At 44.9% G+C, this 25162-nt stretch overlaps 1 protein-coding gene across 2 annotated transcripts in view; it reads right to left on the bottom strand.

Annotated features, from left to right (window-relative positions):
- CYP24A1 (cytochrome P450 family 24 subfamily A member 1) overlaps positions 1-25162 on the bottom strand; it is a 146178-nt gene that overhangs the window by 44354 nt on the left and 76662 nt on the right. The window contains exons 1-2 of one of the 2 annotated variants that reach the window (XM_068261895.1): positions 7123-7563; positions 4017-4207 (exon numbers count right to left, since the gene is read on the bottom strand). In XM_068261895.1, the coding sequence (XP_068117996.1) occupies positions 4017-4207; positions 7123-7359 (428 nt within the window). In that variant the 5' untranslated portion in view covers positions 7360-7563. Of the gene's footprint in view, positions 1-4016; positions 4208-7122; positions 7564-25162 lie in introns of those variants that run through there. The other variant, XM_068261896.1, reaches the window with a different exon arrangement.

Here is a 25162-nt window from a genome sequence, read left to right on the forward strand (position 1 = left end):
CACAGGTAAGTGGATTTTTTATTTTTAAATTCCTAGGACCTTCCCTTTAACCACTTGCCGACCGCACGCTTATACCGTGCGTCGGCAAAGTGGCAGCTGCAGGACCAGCGACGCAGTATTGCGTCGCCAGCTGCAGGATGATTAATCAGAAAGCAGCCGCTCGCGCGAGCGGCTGCTTCCTGTCAAATCACGGCGGGGGGCTCCGTGAATAGCCTGCGGGCCGCCGATGGCGGCTTGCAGGCTAAATGTAAACACAAGCGGAAATAATCCGCTTTGTTTACATTGTACGGCGCTGCTGCGCAGCGGCGCCGTAAGGCAGATCGGCGATCCCCGGGCCAATCAGCGGCCGGGGATCGCCGCCATGTGACAGGGGACGTCCTGTCACAGGCTGCACAGGACGGATAGCGTCCTGTGCAGCCCCGATCACCGGGGGGACAGGTAGGAGAGGGAGGGGGGTGAATGTCGCCGCGGAGGGGGGCTTTGAGGTGCCCCCCCCCCGCCAGCCACACGCAGGCAGGAGAGATCGGACCCCCCCCAGCACATCATCCACCTAGTGGGGAAAAAAGGGGGGTGATCTGATCTCTCTGCCTGCACCCTGATCTGTGCTGGGGGCTGTAGAGCCCACCCAGCACAGATCACATAATTCACTGCTGGTCCTTAAGGGGGGGGTAAAGGGTGGGTCCTCAAGTGGTTAAAGTAGAACTGAAGATTGGCCTAAAACAAAGAGTATAACTTACCTGGGGTTTCTGCAAGCCTCTTGCAGCTGTCCTGTCCCGTGCCAGTCCTCCATGATCCTCTGTTCTCCCGCCGCAGTGCATTTTTGTTACGATCTACTTGTAAGTCGACGGCAACTGCGCCTGTGCAGTCCTGGCCACGCGTATCCTTCGTGTTCCCGTCCCAATAGCGTCCTTCGCAATAGGCGCTAACAAAACTGCATCAGTATCAGAGTACAGAGGACCGTTGAGGATCGGCGCAGCACAGGACAGCTGCAAGGGGCTGGCAGAAGCCTCAGTTAAGTGAGATTCTTTGTTTTAGGTCAATCTTCAGTTTCGATTTAACTCACTAATTATCTCTCCTTGTCCCATGTGCAATTAGTTTTTCCATTTGAGTTTTCTCCTAGAGTTCTCCTAGGGGATAACTTTTTTTAGATTCTTTTTAAAATAACTTTTCAGCACTTTGCAGTTGAAAAAGTACTATCAAAATTATTTTGAGTATTTTCTAGCTTGCTGGTGGTTTAAAAGGCATTTTACTGTCAAGGTGAAAACATCACCTACCGGAAAACACGGGACAAAACGTTAATTGCATATGGGCCCTTATTTGTTTATCTCGTGTATTAGCTCTCCTTACAGTAAGGCTAGGGTCACACTTATTTGAATCGCATGTGTTTTTGAAAACGCATGCAAAAACGCACATAATGATAATCTATGGGCAGCACAAAAAACGCATTAGTATGTGTTTTTCAATGCATTTTAGATGCGTTTTCAAAACTTCTCAACTAGTTCAATCCTTCTGCATACTGCTTTCCTGTGGTGAAAATTATTATTTTTTTACTTGTTAAAGAGAAACGGTCGCGAAAATCTTAAAGTATAAAACACATACAAATAAGAAGTACATTTCTCCTACAGTAAAATGAGCCATAAATTACTTTTCTCCTATATCACTTACAGTAAGTACAGTAGTAGAAATCTGACATTACCGACATAGGAGGTTCTCAGGGTTTTCTTTATTTTTAAAGGGGAACTGAAGAGAGAGGTATATGGAGGTTGTCATGTTTATTTCCTTTTAATCAATACCAGTTGCCTGGCAGCCCTGCTGGTCTATTTCTCTGCAGTAGTAGCTGATTAAAACCAGAAACAAGCATGCAGCTAGTCTTGTCAGATCAGACTTATAAGTCTGAACCACTGAAACACCTGATCTGCTGCATGCTTGTTCGGGGGCTATGGCTAATAGTAATAGAGGCTGAGGATCAGCAGGGCTGCCAGGCAACTGGTATTGTCTAAAAGGAAATAAACATGACAGCCTCCATATACCTCTCTCTTCAGTTCCCCTTTAAAAGCACTTAGTGAATGGCAGTTTCTCCGTCCAACTGCCAAAAAAGTGTACAGTGAGCAGGGAGGCTGGCCAGCATCTTTGTAGAAATCTTTTTCAAGGAATGTCTTTATAAAGAATACAGGCCATGCTGAGAATCCCCTTTAGAGAGATAGACTAGCCCAAAATCTGTCGGTAGTAAGATTCCTACTACCTACTGTAAGTGACAGCAACATAGGAGAAAAGTAAATTTATGGCTCATTTTACTCTGGAAGAAATATACTTTTTATTTGTATGTGTTTTAAATTTTAAGATTTTCGCGATGGTTCCTCTTTAACCTATTTTGGTTCCTGGACGTAGTTTCTACGTCCAGGAACCATGCGCGCTCCTGCGGCCGATCGCGCGCATGCACGCGTGCTCCCGGCCCGCGGTTTGTTAGCCAGGCAATCAGTGAATCGGGCTATGGTGCCCGATCACTGATTCCTCTCCCCCGCTGAAAAAGCGACAGCTTCTCTCGGAAGCTGCGCCTTTTCTGGCTGTTACCTCCCCCATACGTCGCTCTAAGCATATGTTACGCTTAGAGTGACGTCATGTAAACAAACTCATGGCCACCATCTTGTGGCCAAAAAGTAAAACTACAACTAAAAGTAAAAAAAAATAAAAATCAACACACATTTACATTATAAACCTATAGTTTACATCCCACCCTCCCAAAACTACCCAAATAAAATGTTTAATATAAAAAAAAAAACATTACAATAAAAAAAAACATGTAAATATTTACCTAAGGGTCTAAACTTTTTAAATATCAATGTAAAGATGATATATTTCTATTTTTTTATATTTTAAACTTGTAAATAGTGATAGATGCAAAACGGAAAAAAATGCACCTTTATTTCCAAATAAAATATTGTCGCCATACATTGTGATAGGGACATAATTTTAACTGTGTAATAACCGGGACATATGGGCAAATACAATACGTGAGTTTTAATTATGGAGGCATGTATTATTTTAAAACTATAATGGCTGAAAACTGAGAAATAATGATTTTTTCCGTTTTTTTCTTATTCTTCCTGTTAAAATGCATTTACAGTAAAGTGGTTCTTAGCAAAATGTACCCCCCAAAGAAAGCCTAATTGGTGGCGGAAAAAACAAGATCAGTTCATTGTATAAGTAGTGATAAAGTTATAGGCTAATGAATGGGAGGTGAACATTTCTCAAGTTAAAACGACGGAACACGAATGGGTTAAATATGAATATTAATTAAAAAAACGCAAACAGAAACGCATAAAAAACTGCAAGTGCAGGAAAAAAACACAAAAAACGCACATAGCAGAAAGTGGTTGATTTCTGCATGGCATTTACACCACTGGGGTTACTGTAACAGACCACTCATGTGGAAGTAAGGAAACAGGGAGGATGGAGGAGCTGAAAAGTGGCAGATAGTCGCAGTGTACCGATATATCGCTGCTGTTGCAAGAAGAGAAGGGAAGTGTATCTACATGAAAAGGACTGGAGCGAGGGGAGAGGAGCGCGGCGCTGGATGTCTGTACCAATATTTGCAGTATCTTCAGAATATAAGACACACCCACTCCCCCCTTCAGTTTTGGGGAAGAAAAAGTGTGTCTTATATTCTGAAAAATACAGTATCTATGATATTTATTTTCAAGCTGGCCACTGTATGCATGTGTGTCCGTCCACCCTGCACACGCCCCCTCCTGCCCTGCTGTGATCGGCTGCTGCAATTGGCCGTGGAGTGGACTGGACATGCGTGTGTGTGGTGGGATGCCGAGCGCCATATGCACAAACATGTAAGAATAATAATATTGAAAGATCAGCTGTGGCAAGATCCCATCCATCATTCATGGTTTCCAGTGGTTGCAATCTATAATAGATATCAGAAGTTTGCGTACAAATCACCTTGCCACTAACCATCCCAAACTGAAAATCCTGCTTACAGAGGAAGGGCTTCAAGAGGTACTTACGATATGAGGAGACCATAGGCTTCGTTGCGGTAGTCTCTGTAAGCTTTCCAAGGTTTGATCTCTAATCTTTTCGGGAAATTGCTCTCCTCACGGAATAAAGCTTCCAGGAGACATGGAGCTCCGATGTGGACGGAGTCAAAAGATCCCAGCTTCATGCGGAAAATCTTTCCAAACTGCTTGTGGTAGGCTGCCTGGGGGGAGAAAATGTGGAATTCTTGTAGTAGATGGACAAAGACCTGTATATAAATTCATCGATTGACAAAAAGAGAGAAGGTCTTCGTTTTAACCCTAAAGCTCAAATAAGGACAAAAGTGTAGTTTAGGTATTGAAAGTGTTGAAAGGGATCCTCTGTATTTTGATAACAGTGTATTTTTGATGCAACTAGTAGTTCTATATCTCAAGAACCCTGAGCATTCGAAACCAAAGGTCTGGCGCCACCTGCTACAGCTTTTTCCAGGAAGTCCCATCACAGGGGTCCACAAGCAACTTTGAGGGTAGAGGGGTACTCCATACCTGGAAAATGACCAACTTCCATAGTTAGCAGAGTTGCCACTTTGGCCTTTAACCCCCCTGGCGGTATGATATGTGCGGCTGCGCAGCCACGGGAGGGTTTTTTTCACCTTTTTTTTTTTTTTTTAGCATGTAGCTAGCCTAGCGCTAGCTACATGCTTCCCCCCTCCCCGCGGCGTCCGCCCGTCCCCTCCGATCGCCGCCGGCGCCGCTTGCCCATAAGGAAATCCCATTCTGAACAGGATTTCCTTGAGAGCTTCCCCCGTCGCCATGGCGACGAATGGAGTGACGTCATCGATGTCACGGACGTTGTGACGTCACAGGGAGTCCCGATCCACCCCATAGCGCAGCCTGGTGGCGATTGGCCAGGCTGCGCAAGGGGTATGCGGGGGGGGGAGGCCTGTATCCGCGGCGGGTAGCGGCGCATCGGCGGCGGGCGGCGGCGATCAGACCAAACACGCAGCTAGCAAAGTGCTAGCAGCGTGTTTGAGAAAAAAATTATGTAAATCGGCCCAGCAGGGCCTGAGCGGCACCCTCCGGCGGCTTACCCCGTGTCACACACGGGTTTACCGCCAAGGAGGTTAATCTAGTTTACCTGTACTGACATATGGCCTTCGCCTATCAGTGGCCCTGTGTTGCCTCGCCTCCTCCTGCCAGCCTGCACCTATCAGTGTTTTGTGCTGCCACGCCTCCTCCTTCCAGTCTGCACCTATCAGTGTCCTGTGCTGCCATGCCTCCTCCTCCCAGCCTGTACCTATCAGTGTCCCTGTGCTGCCATGCCTCCTCCTTCCAGTCTGCACCTATCAGTGTCCCTGTGCTGCCATGCCTCCTCCTTCCAGCCTGCACCTATCAGTGTCCCTGTGCTGCCATGCCTCCTCCTTCCAGCCTGCACCTATCAGTGTCCCTGTGCTGCCATGCCTCCTCCTTCCAGCCTGCACCTATCAGTGTCCTGTGCTGCCATGCCTCCTCCTTCCAGCCTGCACCTATCAGTGTCCTGTGCTGCCATGCCTCCTCCTTCCAGGCTACCTCTAAAACCCCCTCCTCCAATATCAACGTTGCTGAAAACAAAAATTATCCCCTGGATGCCCCCATAGCCGCAATTCACATTGCTGATTGTGCAGTGACCATTTTACCAAAGCGATGCTGGTACCCAAATTACCTACTTCAAGGTCACTACCTTCAAGCTTTACTTAGTGCATTGTTTTACTACCGGTTAGGTCCTGCAATTCTAAACCACTTCACAGCTAAGGGGTTTTTCTCTTAAAATCCAGAGCAATCTTCATATTTCAGCGCTGCTTCCATTCATTCGGCAATAACTCTGTTTTGTTTTGGAACAAAATGTATTTTTTCCATTTTGTGTTTTGTTTTTTTCTTTGCACCCTATCAGTAAATAAAAGCAAAAATAACAGTAATACTCCCTCACAAGTGTGTTATATGGGGGCAGGGGTGGGGGGGAAAAGGGTTAATGGGCATATTATAGGTATAGAAAAAATTACTTTGTAATATTTTTTTAATGTCATTTTTTTTCTTGACCACTAGATCTCTGTACACAGCCTCCTGTTTAATTAGAATGCTGAATCACAGTGTTTTAACAGCAGGAAGTGAAAGTTTTCTTTTGTTTACAATGAATGCTTGCTGGAACAGTGATTGCTCACTCATTAGACACTTTGGCTGTGGGAACACGTGTTCCCAATCACCAATGTGTGCACTGCCACGCGGCGCTGCATGCACGTGCCACTAGTAAACAGGAAGAGATGAGTCTCATCCCCTGAGAGGAAGAACTGGGTAATGCTGATATGAAAAATACTACAGCATCCTACTTCAACCAACCAGATTTTAGCTTCAGGTATTTATGACACTTCTATTACACTTTGCACTATTTTATCTAAGAAAACCTGTTTTAGATAGAGATCTTTATGTTGTCAAAATGTAGGTGTCATAGACCTAATCATCTCTATTCCCCATGTACAGAGAACTAATTTGTTTAACAATGAGAGCATCACTCTTATTGCCAGATGATGTTGTTATTCTTTACAGAGTCAAATAACCACGGTAAAGAAAAAATAACATAATACACAACTTAAAATATATATAAATAAAACAATAAACAAAACAAATAAGTGTAATTAATATACAAAAGGGAAAAGCTAGACAAAAAAGTGATAATAATAAATAAGATCAAATACTTCATAAATATAGAAAAAAAATATAACCTAAAAGCTAACACAAGATGAGTAATAAAATATACACAAAATTGAAGCATATAAACTAAATATTTATAACAAAACAAAATTACTGGAAAACATGAAAAAGAAACATAAAATGCATTTAAAATAAAAATGAAATCAAACTAAGAAGAACTGTGCGGGCAGACTCATGCACACACATTCAAAAATATTGTACATCTAAATTCAAAATGGTAATGCAAAAAAAAAAAAAAAAGAAAAAAAAGGTTACATTTTAAATATTACATGAAATGTAGTTTTAGAAAGCTAAAATAAACCATAAATAGAAAACCAAAACTAAAAACAAATTAAATAAATGCAAAAAAAAAAGCTGTTGTATACAGGAAATTTGACTTGAAATCAATATTTACCAGGGTTTGATGCTGCCTCTTCAGCCCTCCTTTCCTCAAAATGTCCACAAGGCTGCCCAGCACGGGCCAGTTGGTGGGTCCAGGCAGGGTGGACAGGGCATGTGGGCACTGCGCTGGCATAGGACTCCCCTGGGTCTTCAGGTCGCACACTGTGGCAGGGGGCATGGTGTGGTGCAGGCTGATGTATCTGGACTTCAGCATCATCCACAGTTTCTCTGCTTTGATCTTGGCTGCCATGGTACTGATAGACAAAACTCTACTGCTCTTGTACAGGGCAGCATGTTGCTATGGTATATATATATGGCCAGGGAGTCAGAAAGTTGTCCTGCACAATAATCCTCAGCCAATCACAAAGGTCCAATTAGATGATGGATCAGCTTCGTCAGTAGGTTTTTGTAGTACTTTGAGTTCATTAAAGGGCTGTTTTCCTGGCTTGGGAACGTCAGACCAAAGCCAAATACTCAGATAAAGGCGTTCCACAGAAAACTCCTGTGATTAGTCACCTCTCAGAGGCCGGGCTAACTTTCTGTGCAAAGCTCTCTCTTTTTACATTCACTTTCTCAGCTAAGTCTCAGATTACACACAGAGCTGACAGGTGTAATGTGTACAGAATGGCACCCACTAGCCTGCACTGATATGTGGCTGTCACCTCAGATGGACAATGCAAGTTAACCTCCCAACACAACAAAAAAGTTTTGAGAGCATTCCAGGCAGTCCAAAGATAGATTTCTCTCAGAGTTGTAGGATTTCCAAAACTTTTTGTTACGTAAACCTTCCGGGAAAGCTTCAGAGCTTAAAGGGCCACTGTCATGAAAAATTATAACAATTTTAAATTCATAGATTAAAAATGTACTTTTGATCCAGAATAAAATGCACCATAAATGCATTTTTTTCCTTTGTCACTGTCGGTTACAGTAGGCAGTTAAAATCGGATAAATCTGACAGGTTTTAGAGTAGACAATCTCTTCATAGGAGATTCTCTCCTATGTCCTATGTTTTATTTATTTATTTTTTTAAAACACTTGCTAAATGGCAGTTGCTCAATCCAATGGCTAAAACAGTGTGCAAATGAGTAAGGAGACTGGCTGGTATATGGAGTTCATTTGTAAAGAATAAAATAAATGCTGAGAATTCCTTATGAGGAGATGGACTAGTCCAAAACATGTCCGCTTTTTGCTGCTCACTGCAAGTGAGGGCAACATAGGAAAATGATAATTGATAGTGCATACTGACATTTAAATCACTACATAATCTGGGCCCTGGATACATGAAAGAAATGTTGCAGCTGCGTAGCAATCCCCGCATTCTCAGATCCAAAGGTTTTAATAATCTAGTCATAATTAGAGTCCACCTGAAAACGTTTGGTCCCAGAGCCTTCTGTCATGCTGCTCCTACGTTATGGAACTCCTTAGACAAGACAAGACAAATAACCTTTATATCGCGCTTTTCTCCTGGCGGACTCAAAGCGCCAGAGCAGAGCAGCAGCCACTAGGGCACGCTCTATAGGCAGTAGCAGTGTTAGGGAGACTTCCTAAAGGTCTCCTACTGAATAGGTGCTGGCTTACTGAACAGGCAGTGCCGAGATTCGAACCCAGGTCTCCTGTGTCAGAGGCAGAGCCCTTAACCATTACACCATCCAGCCACTACCTCAGCATATCAGGACAGCTCCATCTCTGGACGTGTTTAAATCCAGACTGAAAACCCACCTGTTCAGTTTGGCATTTGCATAAATATAATTTTTATCCTCTGTGTTAGTACTTCATCCTACTACCAATTACTGAATGTGAGTGAGCCGAAGTGCTTTGAGTCCGAAAAGCGCTGTAGAAATGATATTGTTATTTTCTCAGGAAGAAATGTACATCAATGTACATCTTGGGCTTGATTCACAAAGCGGTGCTAACTGTTAGCACGCCTGTGAAAACCCCCTTAGCACGTCTAAACAAGCTTTTCGCGCAGGGCGCTCCGTGCGAAGTGCCCATTAAAGCCTATGGGACTTAGCGCGCATAAAACTTTGCGCGCATAAAACTTTGCGCGCGCAAAGTTAGTGCGCGATCTGATTGAGAAATCCGGTGCTAACCTACTTAGCACCCTAGTTAGTGCGTCTAAAGACTTTAGACGTGCTAAGTAGGTTAGCACCGCTTTGTGAATCAAGCCCCTTATGTGTTTTAAAACTAGCAAATTGTTAATTGAGATTAGCAAATCGCTGAACAATCAATACAGCTGAAGGAAATTTTTAGAGACGCTTAAGCAGGTGAATATTAAAAAAACAGGTAAAAAAAGTAGTGCTAAATAAAAGCAATGATGTGACGGTGATCAATCTTTGTGAGTACCATGTAATGATTGATTGAGAGATAGAGACCAGATGATCTTCCAAGAACACTGGGGTCCGGAAAACAAACAAAAACAAAAAATGAGACGAGCCAATAGTGTAGTATTTATATAAACCAATTAATAAGTATAAAAAGAAGGATGCACTTACATGTTGAGCTGCAGGGCATGGAAGCACCAGTTTAACCACTTCAGCCTACAGTGTTGTTAACTTTATGCATCCGAGCAACTTTCACATCCCATTCATTCGCCAATACCTTTATCACTACTTATCACACTGAATGATCTATATCTTGCTTTTTCCGCCACCATTTAGGCTTTCTTTGGGTGGTACATTTTGCTAAGAATTATTTTATTCTAAATCCATTTTAACAGAAAAATTAAGAAAGAAATGGAAAAAAAACATTATTTCTCAGTTTTTGGATATTATAGTTTGAAATTAATACATGCTAACGTAATTAAAACTCATGTATTTTATTTTCCCATTTGTCCCGCTTATTACACCATTTAAATGATGCCCCTATCACAATGTATGGCGCCAATATTTTATTTGGGAATATGTAGTGATTGGTGTAGCAAAACAGGAATCTGGTTATTGCGTGATCTGCAGTATCACCAATAACCCAGACACTATACCTAATTTTGTGGTGATCTGCAGAATAACCAATAATAAAAGTATAGCAAACAAGGTAATTGCAAAAGTGTATAGCGCTTGGTGCAACTGTAATACTGATCAGTTTGGTAAAACCTCACCAGAGGAGCTGGTGGGTACTATCAGTAATGAACCTCACCAGTGACAAGGGCTCACTGGTGAGTGGAGAAGTCAGACAGATCGAATCGGCAACAGACAGGCAGATATAGTAAAAAATCGGCAGGCAAGAGGATAGAGATATTCAGGCAGAGTCAGCAACAGAATCAGATGGGCTAAAGTACAGAATCGATAAGCGAAAGCGAAGTCAGAAGCGAGCCTGAGTCAAACACAGAATATCAAGCAATATAACAGTATAGTAATAAATCCTAGTCTTGTGTGAAATCCCCGGTTTTCTCCTGGATCAAAGCACACCGGATCTATCTAAGGTCTGAGTGCCAACACGAAGCATTCGCAACAGCAGACAGATTGCAAGTGACTCCAGAAGGCTTAAGAAGCGGAGGAGACCCCTCGGCCACGCCATACCCATCAGCCAATCGGAAACGCCGAGAGTCTGCTCTGACGTCAGCCGACCGGCAGGTCAGCTGACAAACCTCCTCCCTGCATAAAGGTCCTGTCTGTGCGCACGCGCGCGTGACAAAGCCACCCTATGAGCCACTGACAATCCCATCCTCGGCATGTTAGACGCCGGAGGAACGGGAGAAATGCCCGACAGAGAAACCGAAGCAGCTGCAGGGGTATCTTGACTGCCCGCAGCCAGGGGCGTAGCAATAGGGGTTGCAGAGGTTGCGACCGCAGCGGTGCCCTTGGGCAAGAGGGGTCCCAAAAGCCCTCCCTCAACTACAGTATTAGCTCTCTATTGGTCCTGTGCTCATAACAATCACTTCTATAGATACATTGAATAGTGGTTATCATTAACAGACTGCTCCCCATCCCCTTCTTGCACCTCTGACACTGTAGTTGCCATTGGCAGGTTTTGGTGCGCCGTATCAATTGTTATATATAGAGTGCTTGGGGGGGGCCCCATTGTAAAACTTGCATCGGGGCCCACAGCTCCTTAGCTACGCCACTGCCCGCAGCTGCATCTCCAGAGAATGTTACAGTATAAAGGTGCATTTTTTCAATTTGCGTCCATCACTATTTACAAGCCTATAATTAAAAAAATATATTAATATACTCCTTTGACATGCATATTTAAAAAGTTCAGACCCTTAGGTAACTATTTAGGTTTTGTTTTTTTAATTAAAAATGTTATTTGGGAGGTAAACAGCTAATTTTAAATGTAAAATAATGTATTTATTTAATAAAAAATGGATGCGGGTGTAGTTTTATTATTTGGCCACAAGATGGCCCCAGTCAAAAAGTCCTGGAAGTGATCGATCTCTCTTCCAGGAACTAGAAAGAAGAAGGAAACTTTTTTTTTTAATGCGGCCTCTGATAAGAGGAAGTCTGTGTTTCTGCGGGGGACTTAGATAGATGAATGGGAATTATATTCCCATTAATTGATCTGTGGGTTAACGGCAGCGACAGGAGCGTGCACAGGCAGCGGAACGGGAGAGCCGACGAGGCAGAAAATACAGCAAAGGGATCCAGGAGTAGGTGAGTTGTGCGGTGGTGCTTTTTGTTTTTTGCAGGTCTATAAACATGAGTACAGGAATACTTTAAATGGCACAGTATGTTGTTATGGAAAGGTTTGAAGGTTAGCATAGCCATGGATCTGACAAAAGGGACGTTGTACCCTAGAAAGCTAATCCTTTAATAAAAGACTGTTTTTGCAAATACAAAAGAGTATTACACCTGGCACTTGACCCGCTATGCGGTTAGAGAACGCTGTGTGATGTTTATAGAATTCTTTGGTTTGGAAGGGGAGCAGTGCAATGTGTGGGAAACACAGCAGAGTATAACTATGTATGAACTCTACAGCCTGTTCTGACAAATGAGCTGTCACACTCATATAATATGATTCACATCTTAGGCTTCTCTGTGCTTTCCTTGCACAAACACAAATAAGATGGGTTCAGAGAGTTTAGCCTGTGCAGTACCTGCCGCTATCTGATTCAGGGGTCAGCAGCGGACTAAGGCTAGGGTACACGGACCTTTGACTTCAGGGCAGCTGCCATTTGAAGTCTATTTTCCCTATGTCTTTATTATTTAGTTGGACCTCAGGGTGAGGTTAGAAAGTAATTTGAACTCAAAGCACTTTGTACGCAGCAATAAAGTTAGCCAAACATTGTAGTTTCTTAATAGATCAGATGTTAAAGTGGACCTGACCTCTTCCACACGACAGAAGGAAAACAGAGAAATGCACCCTGTAGGTATTTAGAGAGTTTAGCCTGTCTAATTCCACCCTCATCTGTGTTGTAACAAGTCGTAATTTGATCCCTCAGCTGTGTCAGCTGGCTGCCCCGGCAGAGAGGCTAATTTGAAAGCACAGGGTGTTAAAAAATAACATCCATGAAAGCAGGAAGTAGATACACAGCAGATTTATTGCAGTATTTGTATCAGCTGTAACAAAGAAAAGTTTTTCTTGAAAGGATATGCTGTTGCTTATCTTTTAGAGCAGAGAGGAAGTTCTGAGTTCCGTTCCGCTTTAAAGTGTACCAGAGCTGAGATATGAAAAAAGATTTATACATACCTGGGGCTTCCTCCAGCCCCATCCGCTCGGATCGCTCTCAAGCCGCTGTCTGCAGCTTCGGGAACCGGGACCCACCACTGCCGTCAGTTGGCTCCAGTCTGTGCACGAGAAGTGCGCCCTTTGCGTATCTCTCCGGCAGCCACTGGAGACATAAGTAGAATGCGCACTTCGCATGCATAGACTGGAGCCGACTGACGGCAGTGAAAGGACCCGGTGTAAAGATTGTGGAATTCTCTCCGTGATCAGCACACAGGACATGCGCTGACACTGCGGAAATCCTCCACAAGCGTATAATTTGAGGGAACCCAGCAAAAGGTGCAACGCACCTGTAGAGGGAAATTCCTGTCAGCAGGTGGAGCTGTGGAGTGCAGAGGAACAGCTCCTCTGCCCTGCCACAGACCTCAGACAGGAATTGTACGAAGGGAAGAAACGCAGGGCAAGATAGCCCTGAAAGACAGAGATCAAAGCGACAGAGGGTATGTGTGTCCACCAATCTAGTCGCCACCCTGCGACGATGAACACACAACCATGAAGATAAAGTGAGAAGGCAATCGCCAGAGATGGCTATTGCTAACAGCGACACAAGACCGAATAAGCACAGATGAGGAATGTATGTATGTCCACCAATCTAGCCGCCAACCTGCGACGGCGGACACACAACAAAGGAAACCGAGTGAGAACGCAATCGCAAGAGGAGCGATTGTGAAAGAGAATGAGCACAGGGACAGAATGTATGTATGTGCCCCAATCTAGTCGCCAACCCGCGACGGTGCACGTACAACTGCAGAAACGAAGTAGGAACGCAATCGCGAGAGAGGCGATTGCCAGAGGTGACACAAGGCTTAAGCAAGACAGGGCATGAAAGTAGCAAAGGCACAGTAATCATACAATGAGAAGATAATGAAAATAACAAACGCTAACTAAACGCGAACACCGTGCTCATTCGCAACAGTGCACGCGTTTATGCGCGGTCTCCGCGTGTTAAGCACAACAGAGACAAGCACGCCTAACTAACCACCGACAGACAAACATGAAACATAGGACGCGAGCGCTTGCTTAACGGTTACCTCACCGAGCCTCCAGCAAGCGTTCGTATCAGACAAGACAGATACACGAAAACTGGAATAAGTGAGAGATACGATCCACTGCTCTTTCCGCCAGAGCGAGTGCGATCCAAGTAAGGCAACAGAGCTTGCAGGATCCCCTGCTCTTTCCGCCAGAGCAAGTGTGATCCAAGTATAGAAACAGAGCGAGCTGAATCCACTGCTCTTTCCGCCAGAGCAAGTGCGATCCAAGTACAGCAAGAGAGACAGAACAGGCAATACAAATAATACAATCCTGACTGCTCTAGCAAGGATGCCTAGTGCAGTCCCCGGAATTACTCTAAGCTAATCTTCAAACAATAAGCATGGCTGACACTCCAGGAGTGTTTCACAGGACAAACCCTTATGACCAGGGAAGTACTGTGGAATCACATGGTATATATAGAGCAAGCCTACAAAGGATGTGGCTAGGCAAAATGCATGACAAACGTATGCAAATTCCTCAGCAGCAGCAAGCTGCAAAACTGACAAAAGGTCTCTCTTCCAGAGACCTGCAGAATGCAGACCTGAACAGTGGTCAAAAAGCTGCCTGCCTGCGCAGGCAGCTGAGCGGATCATCATTACACCCGGTTCCTGAAGCTGCATACAGCGGCGTGGAAGCGATCTGAGCGGATGGGGCTGGAGGAAGCCCCAGGTATGTATAAATCTATTTTTATATCTTAGCTCTGAGTCTCTTTAAGGTGCACAAACACACACAATCAGTGTCACCTGTAACCATAAACCTCAATCTCCAGGCCATGGGCCCACCACAGATTGGCAAAGACGCTCAGAGTTTTTGCTAGCATTTGCTACATCGATTTCCGGCGCTTGAAAGCACTGTACAATATACTTGTAACATTCTCTGGAGATGCAGCTGCGGGCAGTCAGGATACCCCCGCAGCTGCTTCGGTTTCTCTGTCGGGCGTTTCTCCCGTTCCTCCGGCATCTAAAACGCCGAGGATGGGATTGTCAGTGGCTCATAGGGTGGCTTTGTCACGCGCGCGCGCACAGACAGGACCTTTATGCGGGGAGGAGGCGCGTCAGCTGACTTGCCGGTCGGCTGACTTCAGAGGAGACTCTCGGCGTTTCCGATTGGCTGATGGGTTTGGGTGTGGCCGAGGGGTCTCCTCCGCTTCTTAAGCCTTCTGGAGTCACTTGCAATCTGTCTGCTGTTGCGAATGCTTCGTGTGAGCACTCAGACCTTAGATAGATCCGGTGTGCTTTGATCCGGGAGAAAACCGGGGATTTCACACAAGACTAGGATTTATTACTAACATTGTTGTTATATTGCTTGATATTCTGTGTTTGACTCAGGCTCGCTTCTGACTTTGCTTTCGCTTATCGATTCTGTACTTTAGCCCATCTGATTCTGTTGCTGACTCTGCCTGAATATCTCTATCCTCTTGCCTGCCGATTTTGTACTGTATCTGCCTGTCTGTTGCCGATCCGATCTGTCTGACCTCTCCACTCACCAGTGAGCTCTTGTCACTGGTGAGGTTCATTACTGATAGTACCCACCAGCTCCTCTGGTGAGGTTTTACCAAACTGATCAGTATTACAGTTGCCCCAAGCACTATACACTTTTGCAATTACCTTGTTTGCTATACTTGTATTATTGGTGATTCTGCAGATCACCACATAATCAGGTATAGTGTCTGGATTATTGGTGATACTGCAGATCACACAATAACCAGACTCCTGTTTTGCTACACCAATCGTTACAATACTGCCAGCGATTGTACAGCGCTTCTGATTTGTGTTTTATTTATTTTTTGCCTTTTGTGTCCGGTGCAAATATAGTTAAAACTACTTGCTGGGTTTCCCGAGTTCACACAGCCCCGCCTTCTAGTACATTGGCCTCTAAAATACCATGTGCAATAACAAAATGTATTTCTGAAAATGACTACCATTGGTTTTTACCATTTATTATTTTCCAAATTCACAAAAATTTTACAGAGTGTGAGTAATGATTGGCAAAAGAGTGTGGTAACATTGCGTTAAAAATGCGGAATAAGTGCGTAAAATACTGCTTTTTGCAGAAAAATTCCAAATGCCTGCAAACGCCTCTCAAACTAAACTACAACTACATGTACACTACATGTGATTGTATGTGATGTAAAAATAATGGCAGGTACTTACAGGAGATAACAAAAATGTGGTAATTAAAGTGAAACTGTAGATAGGATTAAAATAAACTGTTTCACTTACCTGGGGCCCCAGCAGCCTCCGGTCGAGCGCCGGTCCTCCACGAGCCTCCGTTCTCCCACCGCCAGCTGTATCCGGTTTCGCGGCCGGGCCACTGCGCCTGCGCATCTCTGGCCACGCATATCCTTTCTTCGCATTCCAGTCCACAATAGCGCAATTGCAGACAGAAACTGCATGGAAAGGATACGCTTGGCAGGGCTGCGCTGGCCTCGACTAGTCGAGGATCGGAAAGAAGCGGGGGCGAGAGAATGGAGGCTCATGGAGGACCGGCGCGTGACAGGACAGCTTCTGAGGGCTTGCAGAAGCCCCAGGTAAATGAAACAGTTTATTTTAATCCTATCTACAGTTCCACATTAACAATAAAATAATGCACTTTTTTAATTATGAATTTTATTTAAATCTCTAAATTTGACACTTCTACACAAGCTGGGTTTTTGCCAGAGTTCACCGTGTGTGAAACCCCTTAAAGTGGGATAAAAATCCAAAATTACATTCAATAACATGTGTTTTCCTCTTTTTATTACCCATACAGGGCTTTTGTGTGCAAGTTAAATTGTCTGTTTACAAATTACAAGTTCCAAAAGCACAGTTTACTGTCTCTGAAAGCTGCCATTGCATTTACTTGCATAGCTGCTGAATTTATATCTACTGATCACTTCTCAGCTGCACACATACTAGAAGCAGAGAGAGCTCCATTTCAGCACTTTGCTAATGTTTACTAATTGAAGATGACAAAGGAAGGTAAACAAAAGATAATGTTATCTGCGGATAAGGCCAGAATGCTGTGTTAACTGCTTGAATGCTGTTCTGCTACCAGTGATGTTTCTGGTAGTACCTTTTTTGCTGTAGAGAATCTTTTAGAGCAAATAAGAAGTGCTGCTTTTCATAAGACTTTAAGCTTTGCACTGCAGCAAGTGGTGATTTAGTTTACAAACTCACCTAAGAACTGGCCGAGAGCATTGTTCCCTCACCCCCTCTGCCCTGCGCTACATTTCCATTGATCCTTCTCCCCCTCCATAGCAACAGAACGTGTGGCTAGGCTCTTTCTGTGCTTCCCCAAATTTCCATTGGCCCTCCTCCCCCTCAATAACAACTGAACACGTAGCTAGGCTGTCTCTGTGCTGCTCAGTCAGCATTCCCATTGGCCCTCCTCCTCCCTCCATAGCAACAGAACACGTGGCTAGGTCCCCTCTGTGCTGCTCCTCATTTGCATTGCCCCCCCCCCTCTCCATAGCTACAGAACCTGTGGCTGGGCCCCCTCTGTGCTGCTCCACATTTCCATTGGCCCCTTCCATAGCAACAGGACACATGCCTAGGCTCTTTCTGTACTGCCCACCATTTCCATTGGCCCTCCTCCCCCCTGCATAGCTACAGAACACGTAGCTAGGCCACCTCTGTACTGCTCCTCATTTCCATTGGCCCTCTTCCCCCCTCCATAGCAACAGAACATGTGGCTAGGCTCTTTCTGTGCTGCCCTGCATTTCCATTGGCCCTCCTCCATAGCAACAGAACACGTGACTAGGCTCTCTCTGTGCTGCCCCGCATTTCCACTGGCCTTCCTCCCCTCTCCATAGCAACAGAACACGTGGCTAGGCCCCCTCTGTGCTGCTCTGCATTTCCATTGGCCCTCCTTCCCCCTCCATAGCATGTGGCTAGTCTGTAGCCTAGCGACACATCTGTACAGCCTCGTCCCTGAACTGTAGTCCAAGGATTTGAATCCTGATCCACCCTGGGTGACAGTTCTTGTACGTGTGTCCATGTGTCCCTGGCTTTACATTATGAATGTATTCTATTTGCTGCTGCTACAACAGATAAGGGATAGGAGCATCTCTGCTTGGATTATGGAAGCATTTCTCCTGTGCATTTATTATTGCTGCCTACTACACTGTGGCAGCTGAGCAGAGCATGTGAAGCAATGTCAGCTTCATCCCTGGTTATTATACACACTCCGCATCCCAGGCTAGACATGTTATTATTGTGCTATATAACAGGCGTACAAAGCACCCCGGGCCACATAATTCAGGGAGGAGCAATTAATTGGTTCTAGGGAAAAGGTGAATCTGATGTACACACAGTCCCTGCTCCAGCGGGCACTGTAAACAAGAGGAAATGGAATCCACCCATACTTATACCCAATTAACAGAATCATCATTTGCAAATCAGTGCTGTCTGACTCTGCTGCCCCCTGGTGGACAAAGGCCTCTTCAGGGGATTACAAAAATACCCATCCTAACTCTGAGAGTGAGGGAGGAAACGGCATCAAGATTGGCTTCAAGATAAACACAGTTAAAATGGAGAATCCTAAGAAGGATTTTCTCTTTTTTTTTTTTTTACTACAGAAAAATCACTAAAATCAAAATGTGGACAGTGCAATACATATGTTATGTATGCAGAGCAAGTATTTATATACTTATATATGTGTTTTTTTCTGAGATAGTATGGCTGACAGCTCTTCTTTAAGATGTAATGGGGCTCTAGGCAAGGTAGTAGATTTGGGGGCCCCTTTGGGGGTCAAAGAAGGTGGCAGGTGGGCCCCTTGACTCCGACTAGGCCTCAAGCACTTGCCTAGGTTGGTTGATAATACTGCTTTGACTTTACAGGGCGGACACAAAGGAGGGGACAAGCAGGACATCGAGGGAGAAAATGGACTGCAGGGGGCTGGAAGAAGCCCCAGGTAAGTATAAATCCATTTGCTGCATTCGTCTCAGGTACACTGTTCGCTCAGAGGGCCACCCAAAGACTACTTGCTGAATATAGAGGAAGCAATCAATAGACATGCACACTTCACATTGAAGGGTCTTACCCCTTCATCAAGTGTCTAGACTCTAGAGAATGAAAGCCTCAGTGAACTTATATAGCACATAAGTGTCCCGCCCCAATTATGCAGATTAATATTAACCCATACTGGGCCAGTAGTGAAGGAAAAGAAGCCCATAAAAGCAGCCCCACTCAATGTATAGGTTTGAAAAAATATAGAAGTACAATCTTTAGTAAAGCATGATATACAATGATAATACCTCCATGATTATTCAATTCTTCACATTAAAACTCTCACTCTGCCTTGATTCCTATAACCAGAAATATCAATTCATATGCCCAGCAATGTGTAGAATTAATAATTATAGTCACTAGTGTCAGGAATATATTGGGGTGCTGATGCTGTTAAGGATAATACAGTAATATATTTTCATTTTCCCATTTTTATATCTGCTGTGGTATGTCAAAGGTGTAGATATGCAGGCTAGATTCATGGACTGTTCATGTATTTGTGTGGGTGGGTCACTAGACCTACATTTGCATCTAAAGAGGTCTTCAGTGAATAAGACCAGTCACCTTCAATAGGCAAGGAAGCGGCTCATTAGGCCACTAGCAGTCACTTTTGATCTGCTGTCCCAGGTGTGATTGTCTGCGTCTGTCTACAGGCAATTACAGGCAAACTGCTACCTGACCTGTAACCAAAATGCAATCTTTCATGTATGTGCTAAAATACACTTTAACCTAGGAAATAATGTTGAGGAAGCCTTTTGATGTCTGGTAGGATACAATCTTACCTATTTAATCTGCCAACTTCATTGGCTATCAGGAAACTCGGTAATTTACATAGCACAGCCTGATGCAATGTTGAAAAGCCTCACTACAATCTTTTGATGTATAGACTTTTTACCTGCGGGAATGTTGAGGAAGCGTTAATCAATTGTCACCTGCCGTGGGGGAAGTCCTTTTTGATGATCTGAGAACTGAGACAGGAAAGGATATGACGCGCGTTATGTAGGAAATTGAATTATTCCTGGATATGGACATGTGAGTGGCCTCAGGCCATCCAGGGGACTATATAATCCCAGCCTGGGATCGTCACAAATCGTAGTTCTTGGAGGTAGCTCACACGGCTAGAACTAACCTGGTTCCTGACCAGAAGTGCGTACCCCCCGCAACAATGCCAGATTGATACGCTGGTACGTTTATTTCCCCGTTTATTTTGGTAAGCAAAATCGCTTTGTGTGTATCTTTGTAACCTCTTATTTTTGTAACTTTTATCTTTGTAACCTCTTCTTTTTGTAACTTTTATCTTTGTAACTTTTTTTTTATTTTTGTACATCTTCTGTATATAGTCTGTTCTGCATTGTTCCACTTTTTCCTGGAATATTAAATTATTATTTAATAAGCTTGACTTCTGCTATACTAAACTAACCCTCATAGCCTAGAGGAGACTGCAGTGTAGCTGTGTATAAGTCCGTGCCTAATTGTATGTTTGAGCAACACTACCATATGAAATTGTAATTGCATTGTGTGTATGGGGCACTTCTGCGCTCGACAGCCGAGTGGGAAGTCTAACAGTATCGTTCGGAACGACTGTTAGTGGGTTTGCTGCACGACAGTGTAACTTGCATTACAAATCATTGTCTGATTGTGCTGTGTTACTGTACAACTGTACTGTGTGTGTGGGTGCGTGGCGTTCTCATATTCAGCCTAAGCGCAAAGCTGACCCAAATACGAAAACGCAGATTGCGTGTTTAGCCCTCGACAGCGGAGGGGACGTGTCTAGCAACGCTAGTGGTGGCAGTGGGAAGTGTTTGAGGGGTCCCAGCCTTGTTTTAGCTCGAATAAGGCTGCTCCCCGCTTGATCTGGTCAAACCCGCAGTCGGGAATCGTATACGCAGGCGTGCCGCGGGCCGGTTCCTGACAACTAGGAGTTCAAGACTGAGCCCCTTAGTGAATGAACCCAAGTTCAGTAAATGTGGGATAACAATAAACTGGACCATACCAAAGGAGTACATTTGAAATCGGCTCTGGTAGACTTGGGCGCAGGATACAGCCGGTATATGGCTGATCCTGCTTCTGCACAAGTCCGGGCCGTTTTAATTACTATTCCTCCTCCAGGCCGCCATGGATAATGGGGGAATGAAATAATTCGGCTTCCAGCGATTGCTGGAGGCCGAATTATTGTGTTTTTTAAGCAACCTCGGCTCCGTCTTCTGACGGACCCGACGCTACTCACTGAGCGCTGCAATAGGAGTGATTCCTATTGTAGTCTATGGAGGCGCCAGCTGTGCCCAAATCTAGCAGCGCTGAAAAGCACTGCTCCGTACCAAAGTGCCAGTGCAAAAACAATGCACGTAGTGTTTTAAAATCACTTCTCTACCACAGGTTATTTCCCCAACCACAGCATTTTTCACATTTCATGCTCTTCCCATTTATTCGCCAATCACCAATAACTTTATAGCTACTTATCACACCCTAATGATCTATATATTATTTTTTAGGAGGCAAACTAGGCTTTCTTTTGGTGATACTTTTTGCTACGAATTATTTCATTTCCTATGCATTTTAACCAGTTGAGGACCACAGGCTTCAGGCCACTGCAGCTTTAACAGCTCGCTGCATGGACGTACAACTTAACACACAAATTACTTTTGTCCCTTTTCTTGCCACCAACAGAGCTTTCTGTTGGCCATCTGATTGCTGCTGAATTTTTTTTTTTTAAGTAATGTTATTGTTCCTTTAAAAAAAAAAAATTGTCTATTTTTTTTCTTTTAACACTGTTTCCCTCTGCCCTGAGAGCCAATCGGTGTGATCGGCCCTCATAGGCATCAGCCTATGAGAGGCGATCATCTTTTGAGCCACAGTGGAAGAGCTGTCCCCGTACAGCACTGCAGGAGATCGCAGTGCTGTACAATGTAAATAAACGGCGGTTTCACCATCTAACAGTCTGCCAGCAATTACACAAGCGGGGATGCGTGCGCATCCGGGCGTGATCCCCTGCAATATACTCACCCAGGACTTGATGCCAGTTGGCGTTAGGCGTTCCTGGGGGAGCCACCTTGCGGCCGCCAATCGGCGTTAGGCGGTCGTAAGGTGGTTAAAGGGAATAAGAAAACAATAGGAAAAAGTAATTACTTTTCAGTTTTCAGACATTATAGTTTAGAAATAAAAAGTGCTAAAACCCACATATTTTATTTGCCCATTTGTCCTAGTTATTGCAACATTTAAATTATGTCCTTAATACAATGTATGGTGACAATTTTATATTTAGACATAATGGTGTATTTTTCCGTTTTCTGTTTGTTTATACCATATCACTAATTACAAGCCTTTTTTTTGTAAACAGAACAGTAATATACCTTCATGACAGACAAATAAAAAAGTTGAGTCCCTAAGGTAACTGTTTAGAATGTATTCCTGATGGCAGCCTTCATTTCTCTCTAGTGACAGGTCCACTTTAAAGTACACCTGTATTGTTTAAAACAAAAAAGGATAGATACTTATCTCAGTAGGAGTAAGCCTCTGGATCCACCTCCAGCCTCTGCTTCCCCAATCCTTTGCGAGCCCTCCGTATATAAGCCCGATGCATACACCAGGGGATTAGCACCTGCGCAGTAGCAAAGAGATGCTCGTACTTGGAGGAAAAAGTCAGGAGTAGCCCTGAGCTACTGCGCAGGCGTGGGCTGTACTTTGCACCTGTGCCCTGTGGCCACGCTCATTTCTAGAGGGGAGCGTGGCCATGAACAATCTTCGGCTATAATGTTGAAGATTTTTTGGGGGTTCCCAGCGCAGCGCAAGAGGGATGTAAGAGAACCATGGAAGCCTCTGGGCCATCAGGGGTGGCTCTAGGCTCATGGTGGTCCTGGGCAGAGAAAGAATCAGTGGCCCCTTCGCCCACCAATGTCAATATGGTGTCTTATGTACAGTAAGTGGCCACATCCGTCGCTGGACAATGCCTCGTGCTCATGACACAAACGTTTAACTTTTGCAGAAATTTGCCACTGCGTTTTGCCTCCGCCCCACTGCCTCAGCCTGTGGCTTCCATTCTCCATGCTGCCGGGGGAGGGGCTGATGGGCAGAACCTCCCACAACTAGGCTGCAGACAATGACGCATGCAGGTGCTGGCACAGCACACGGACGCGGTGTCACTGTCACCTACTGTGCTGCAGTGGCTTGAGGCACTGGCAGTGGCGTATGCAGCCATAGTGACCTGGTCGTCCCTCGGTGAGTGCATGTGGTTCCCCCTCGACCAAGAATGGTGGTGTAAAGTCTGATTGTGCTGCCCGGAAGATCCCTTCCACACTGAGTAACACGCATGCTCAGTGTGAAGTTAATGATGCTGCTGGTGGTATAATACTAAATATCTCTGCTTCCACACATCCTACTCTCCCCAAATTTTCAGGGTAGGGAGGAGACCTCCCGAACGACCTATGTGCCAAATTGCAGCCCCCGAGCCCCGCTGGTTCAGGAGATAGATTACAGAAACCTATCTCAGGACCAGCGGGACTCGGGGGCTGCAATTTGGTATAGAGGTCGTTCAGGGGGTCTCCTCCCTACCCTGAAAATTTGGGGAGTGTAGGATATGTGGAAGCGGAGATATTTAGTATTTTACCACCAGCAGCATAATTAAATAGGAAATGTGGCCGCACAGTCTCCTACTGCGCATGCGGGGCAGCGCAAATTAACAGGCAGTGCAATCAGACACAACAGTGGCCCTATGCACAGGCACAGATGGCACATGCCTAAGGCCAGCCCTGCTGAGGTAAGTATCTAACTTTTTAAGTTACAGGTACGTGTTAAAAAGAGAACCCGAGGTGGGTTTGAAGAATATTATCTGCATACAGAGGCTGGATCTGCCTATCCAGCCCAGCCTCTGTTGCTATCCCAAACCCCACTAAGGTCCCCCTGCACTCTGCAATCCCTCATAAATCACAGCCATGCTCTGAGGCTGTGTTTACATCTGTAGTGTCAGTCTCAGCTGCTCCCCCGCCTCCTGCATAGCTCCGGTCCCTGCCCCCATCCCTTCCCTCCAATCAGCAGGGAGGGAAGGGATGCAGGCGGTGACTGGAGTTCTGCAGGAGGCGGGGAGAGCAGCAGACTGATATTATAGAGATAAACACAGCCAGCTCTGACAAGCTGTTTGTCAGCAGCGTGGCTGTGATTTATGAGGGATTGCAGAGTGCAGGGGGACCTTAGGGGGGTTTGGGATAGCAAACAGAGGCTGGGCTGTATAGGCAGATCCAGCCTCTGTATGCAGATGACATTCTTTAAACACACCTCGGGTTCTCTTTAAGAAATTAAATCTAGTAGTTACTGCTGCAAGCTGAACCTTCCGCCCCTGAAGGTCACTGCGGTGATGTTTATGGCTTGGATGACGGTCAGTGAAAGTGAACTCGCTGTTATCTATCACCTATGTGTAAACTTTCTATTTTCCCTGCATTATCAGCAACAGATGAAGAAAAAAAAAATAAAAATAAACTTTCTCTTGAACTCCTCACCCGATTGTAAAACCAAAATCGTCAGCTAATCTTTATCCCATAAACAAATGTGCAAGGTCACCATGTGGTTAATCGTGTTTTCGCAAGCAGATAAAGCCTACACTAATGTACTGCACTCCCTTCAACTGTATAAACAAACAGCAGAAGCTTTTTCCTGATTGCAGTAATCCACCGTGGGTGCAGCTGTGCAGTAGCTGGGTTCATTGTGTACAGCCTCATTATTACAGAGCAGTACCATCACTGAGAGCACAACCCATGCAGTGACATCACTGAGAGCACAACCCATCTAGTGACATCACTGAGAGCAGGGGCCGCAGGGGTGCCGCCAGCATGCAGACGAGCCCCGCCCCCGCTTGGGGCCTCACAAGAAGGGGGGCCTCGCCCCCTGTGATGACGTAACCGCATATCATAACAGGGGGAGCTCTTACCGATGCGACAGACGCCGCACGCTGGGACAGGAAGAAGGTAGAGGCTGTGTGCGCAGGAAGCCAGGTGAGTGGAAACTTCTCTTTGCCCGCTCCCCCCGGCCCTATGCTGCCTGTAGAAACCTACCTACTATCTAACCTAGACTGAGGGGTATCTACCTATCTAAACTATACTGGGGGCATCTACCTATCTAACCTATACTGAGGGGTACCTACCTATCTAACCTACACTGCGTGCACTTATCTATCTAACCTAGACTGAGTGGTACCTACCTATCTAATCTATACTGGGGGCATCTACCTATCTAACCTATACTGAGGGGTACCTACTTATCTAATCTATACTGGGGGCATCTACCTATCTAACCTATACTGCGTGCATGCACCTATTTACCTAAACTATACTCGGGGCATCTACTTATCTAACCTATACTGAGGGGTACCTACCTATTTAACTT

This window comes from Hyperolius riggenbachi, chromosome 12 (assembly GCF_040937935.1).
Source record: "Hyperolius riggenbachi isolate aHypRig1 chromosome 12, aHypRig1.pri, whole genome shotgun sequence".
NCBI classification, from domain to species: domain Eukaryota; kingdom Metazoa; phylum Chordata; class Amphibia; order Anura; family Hyperoliidae; genus Hyperolius; species Hyperolius riggenbachi.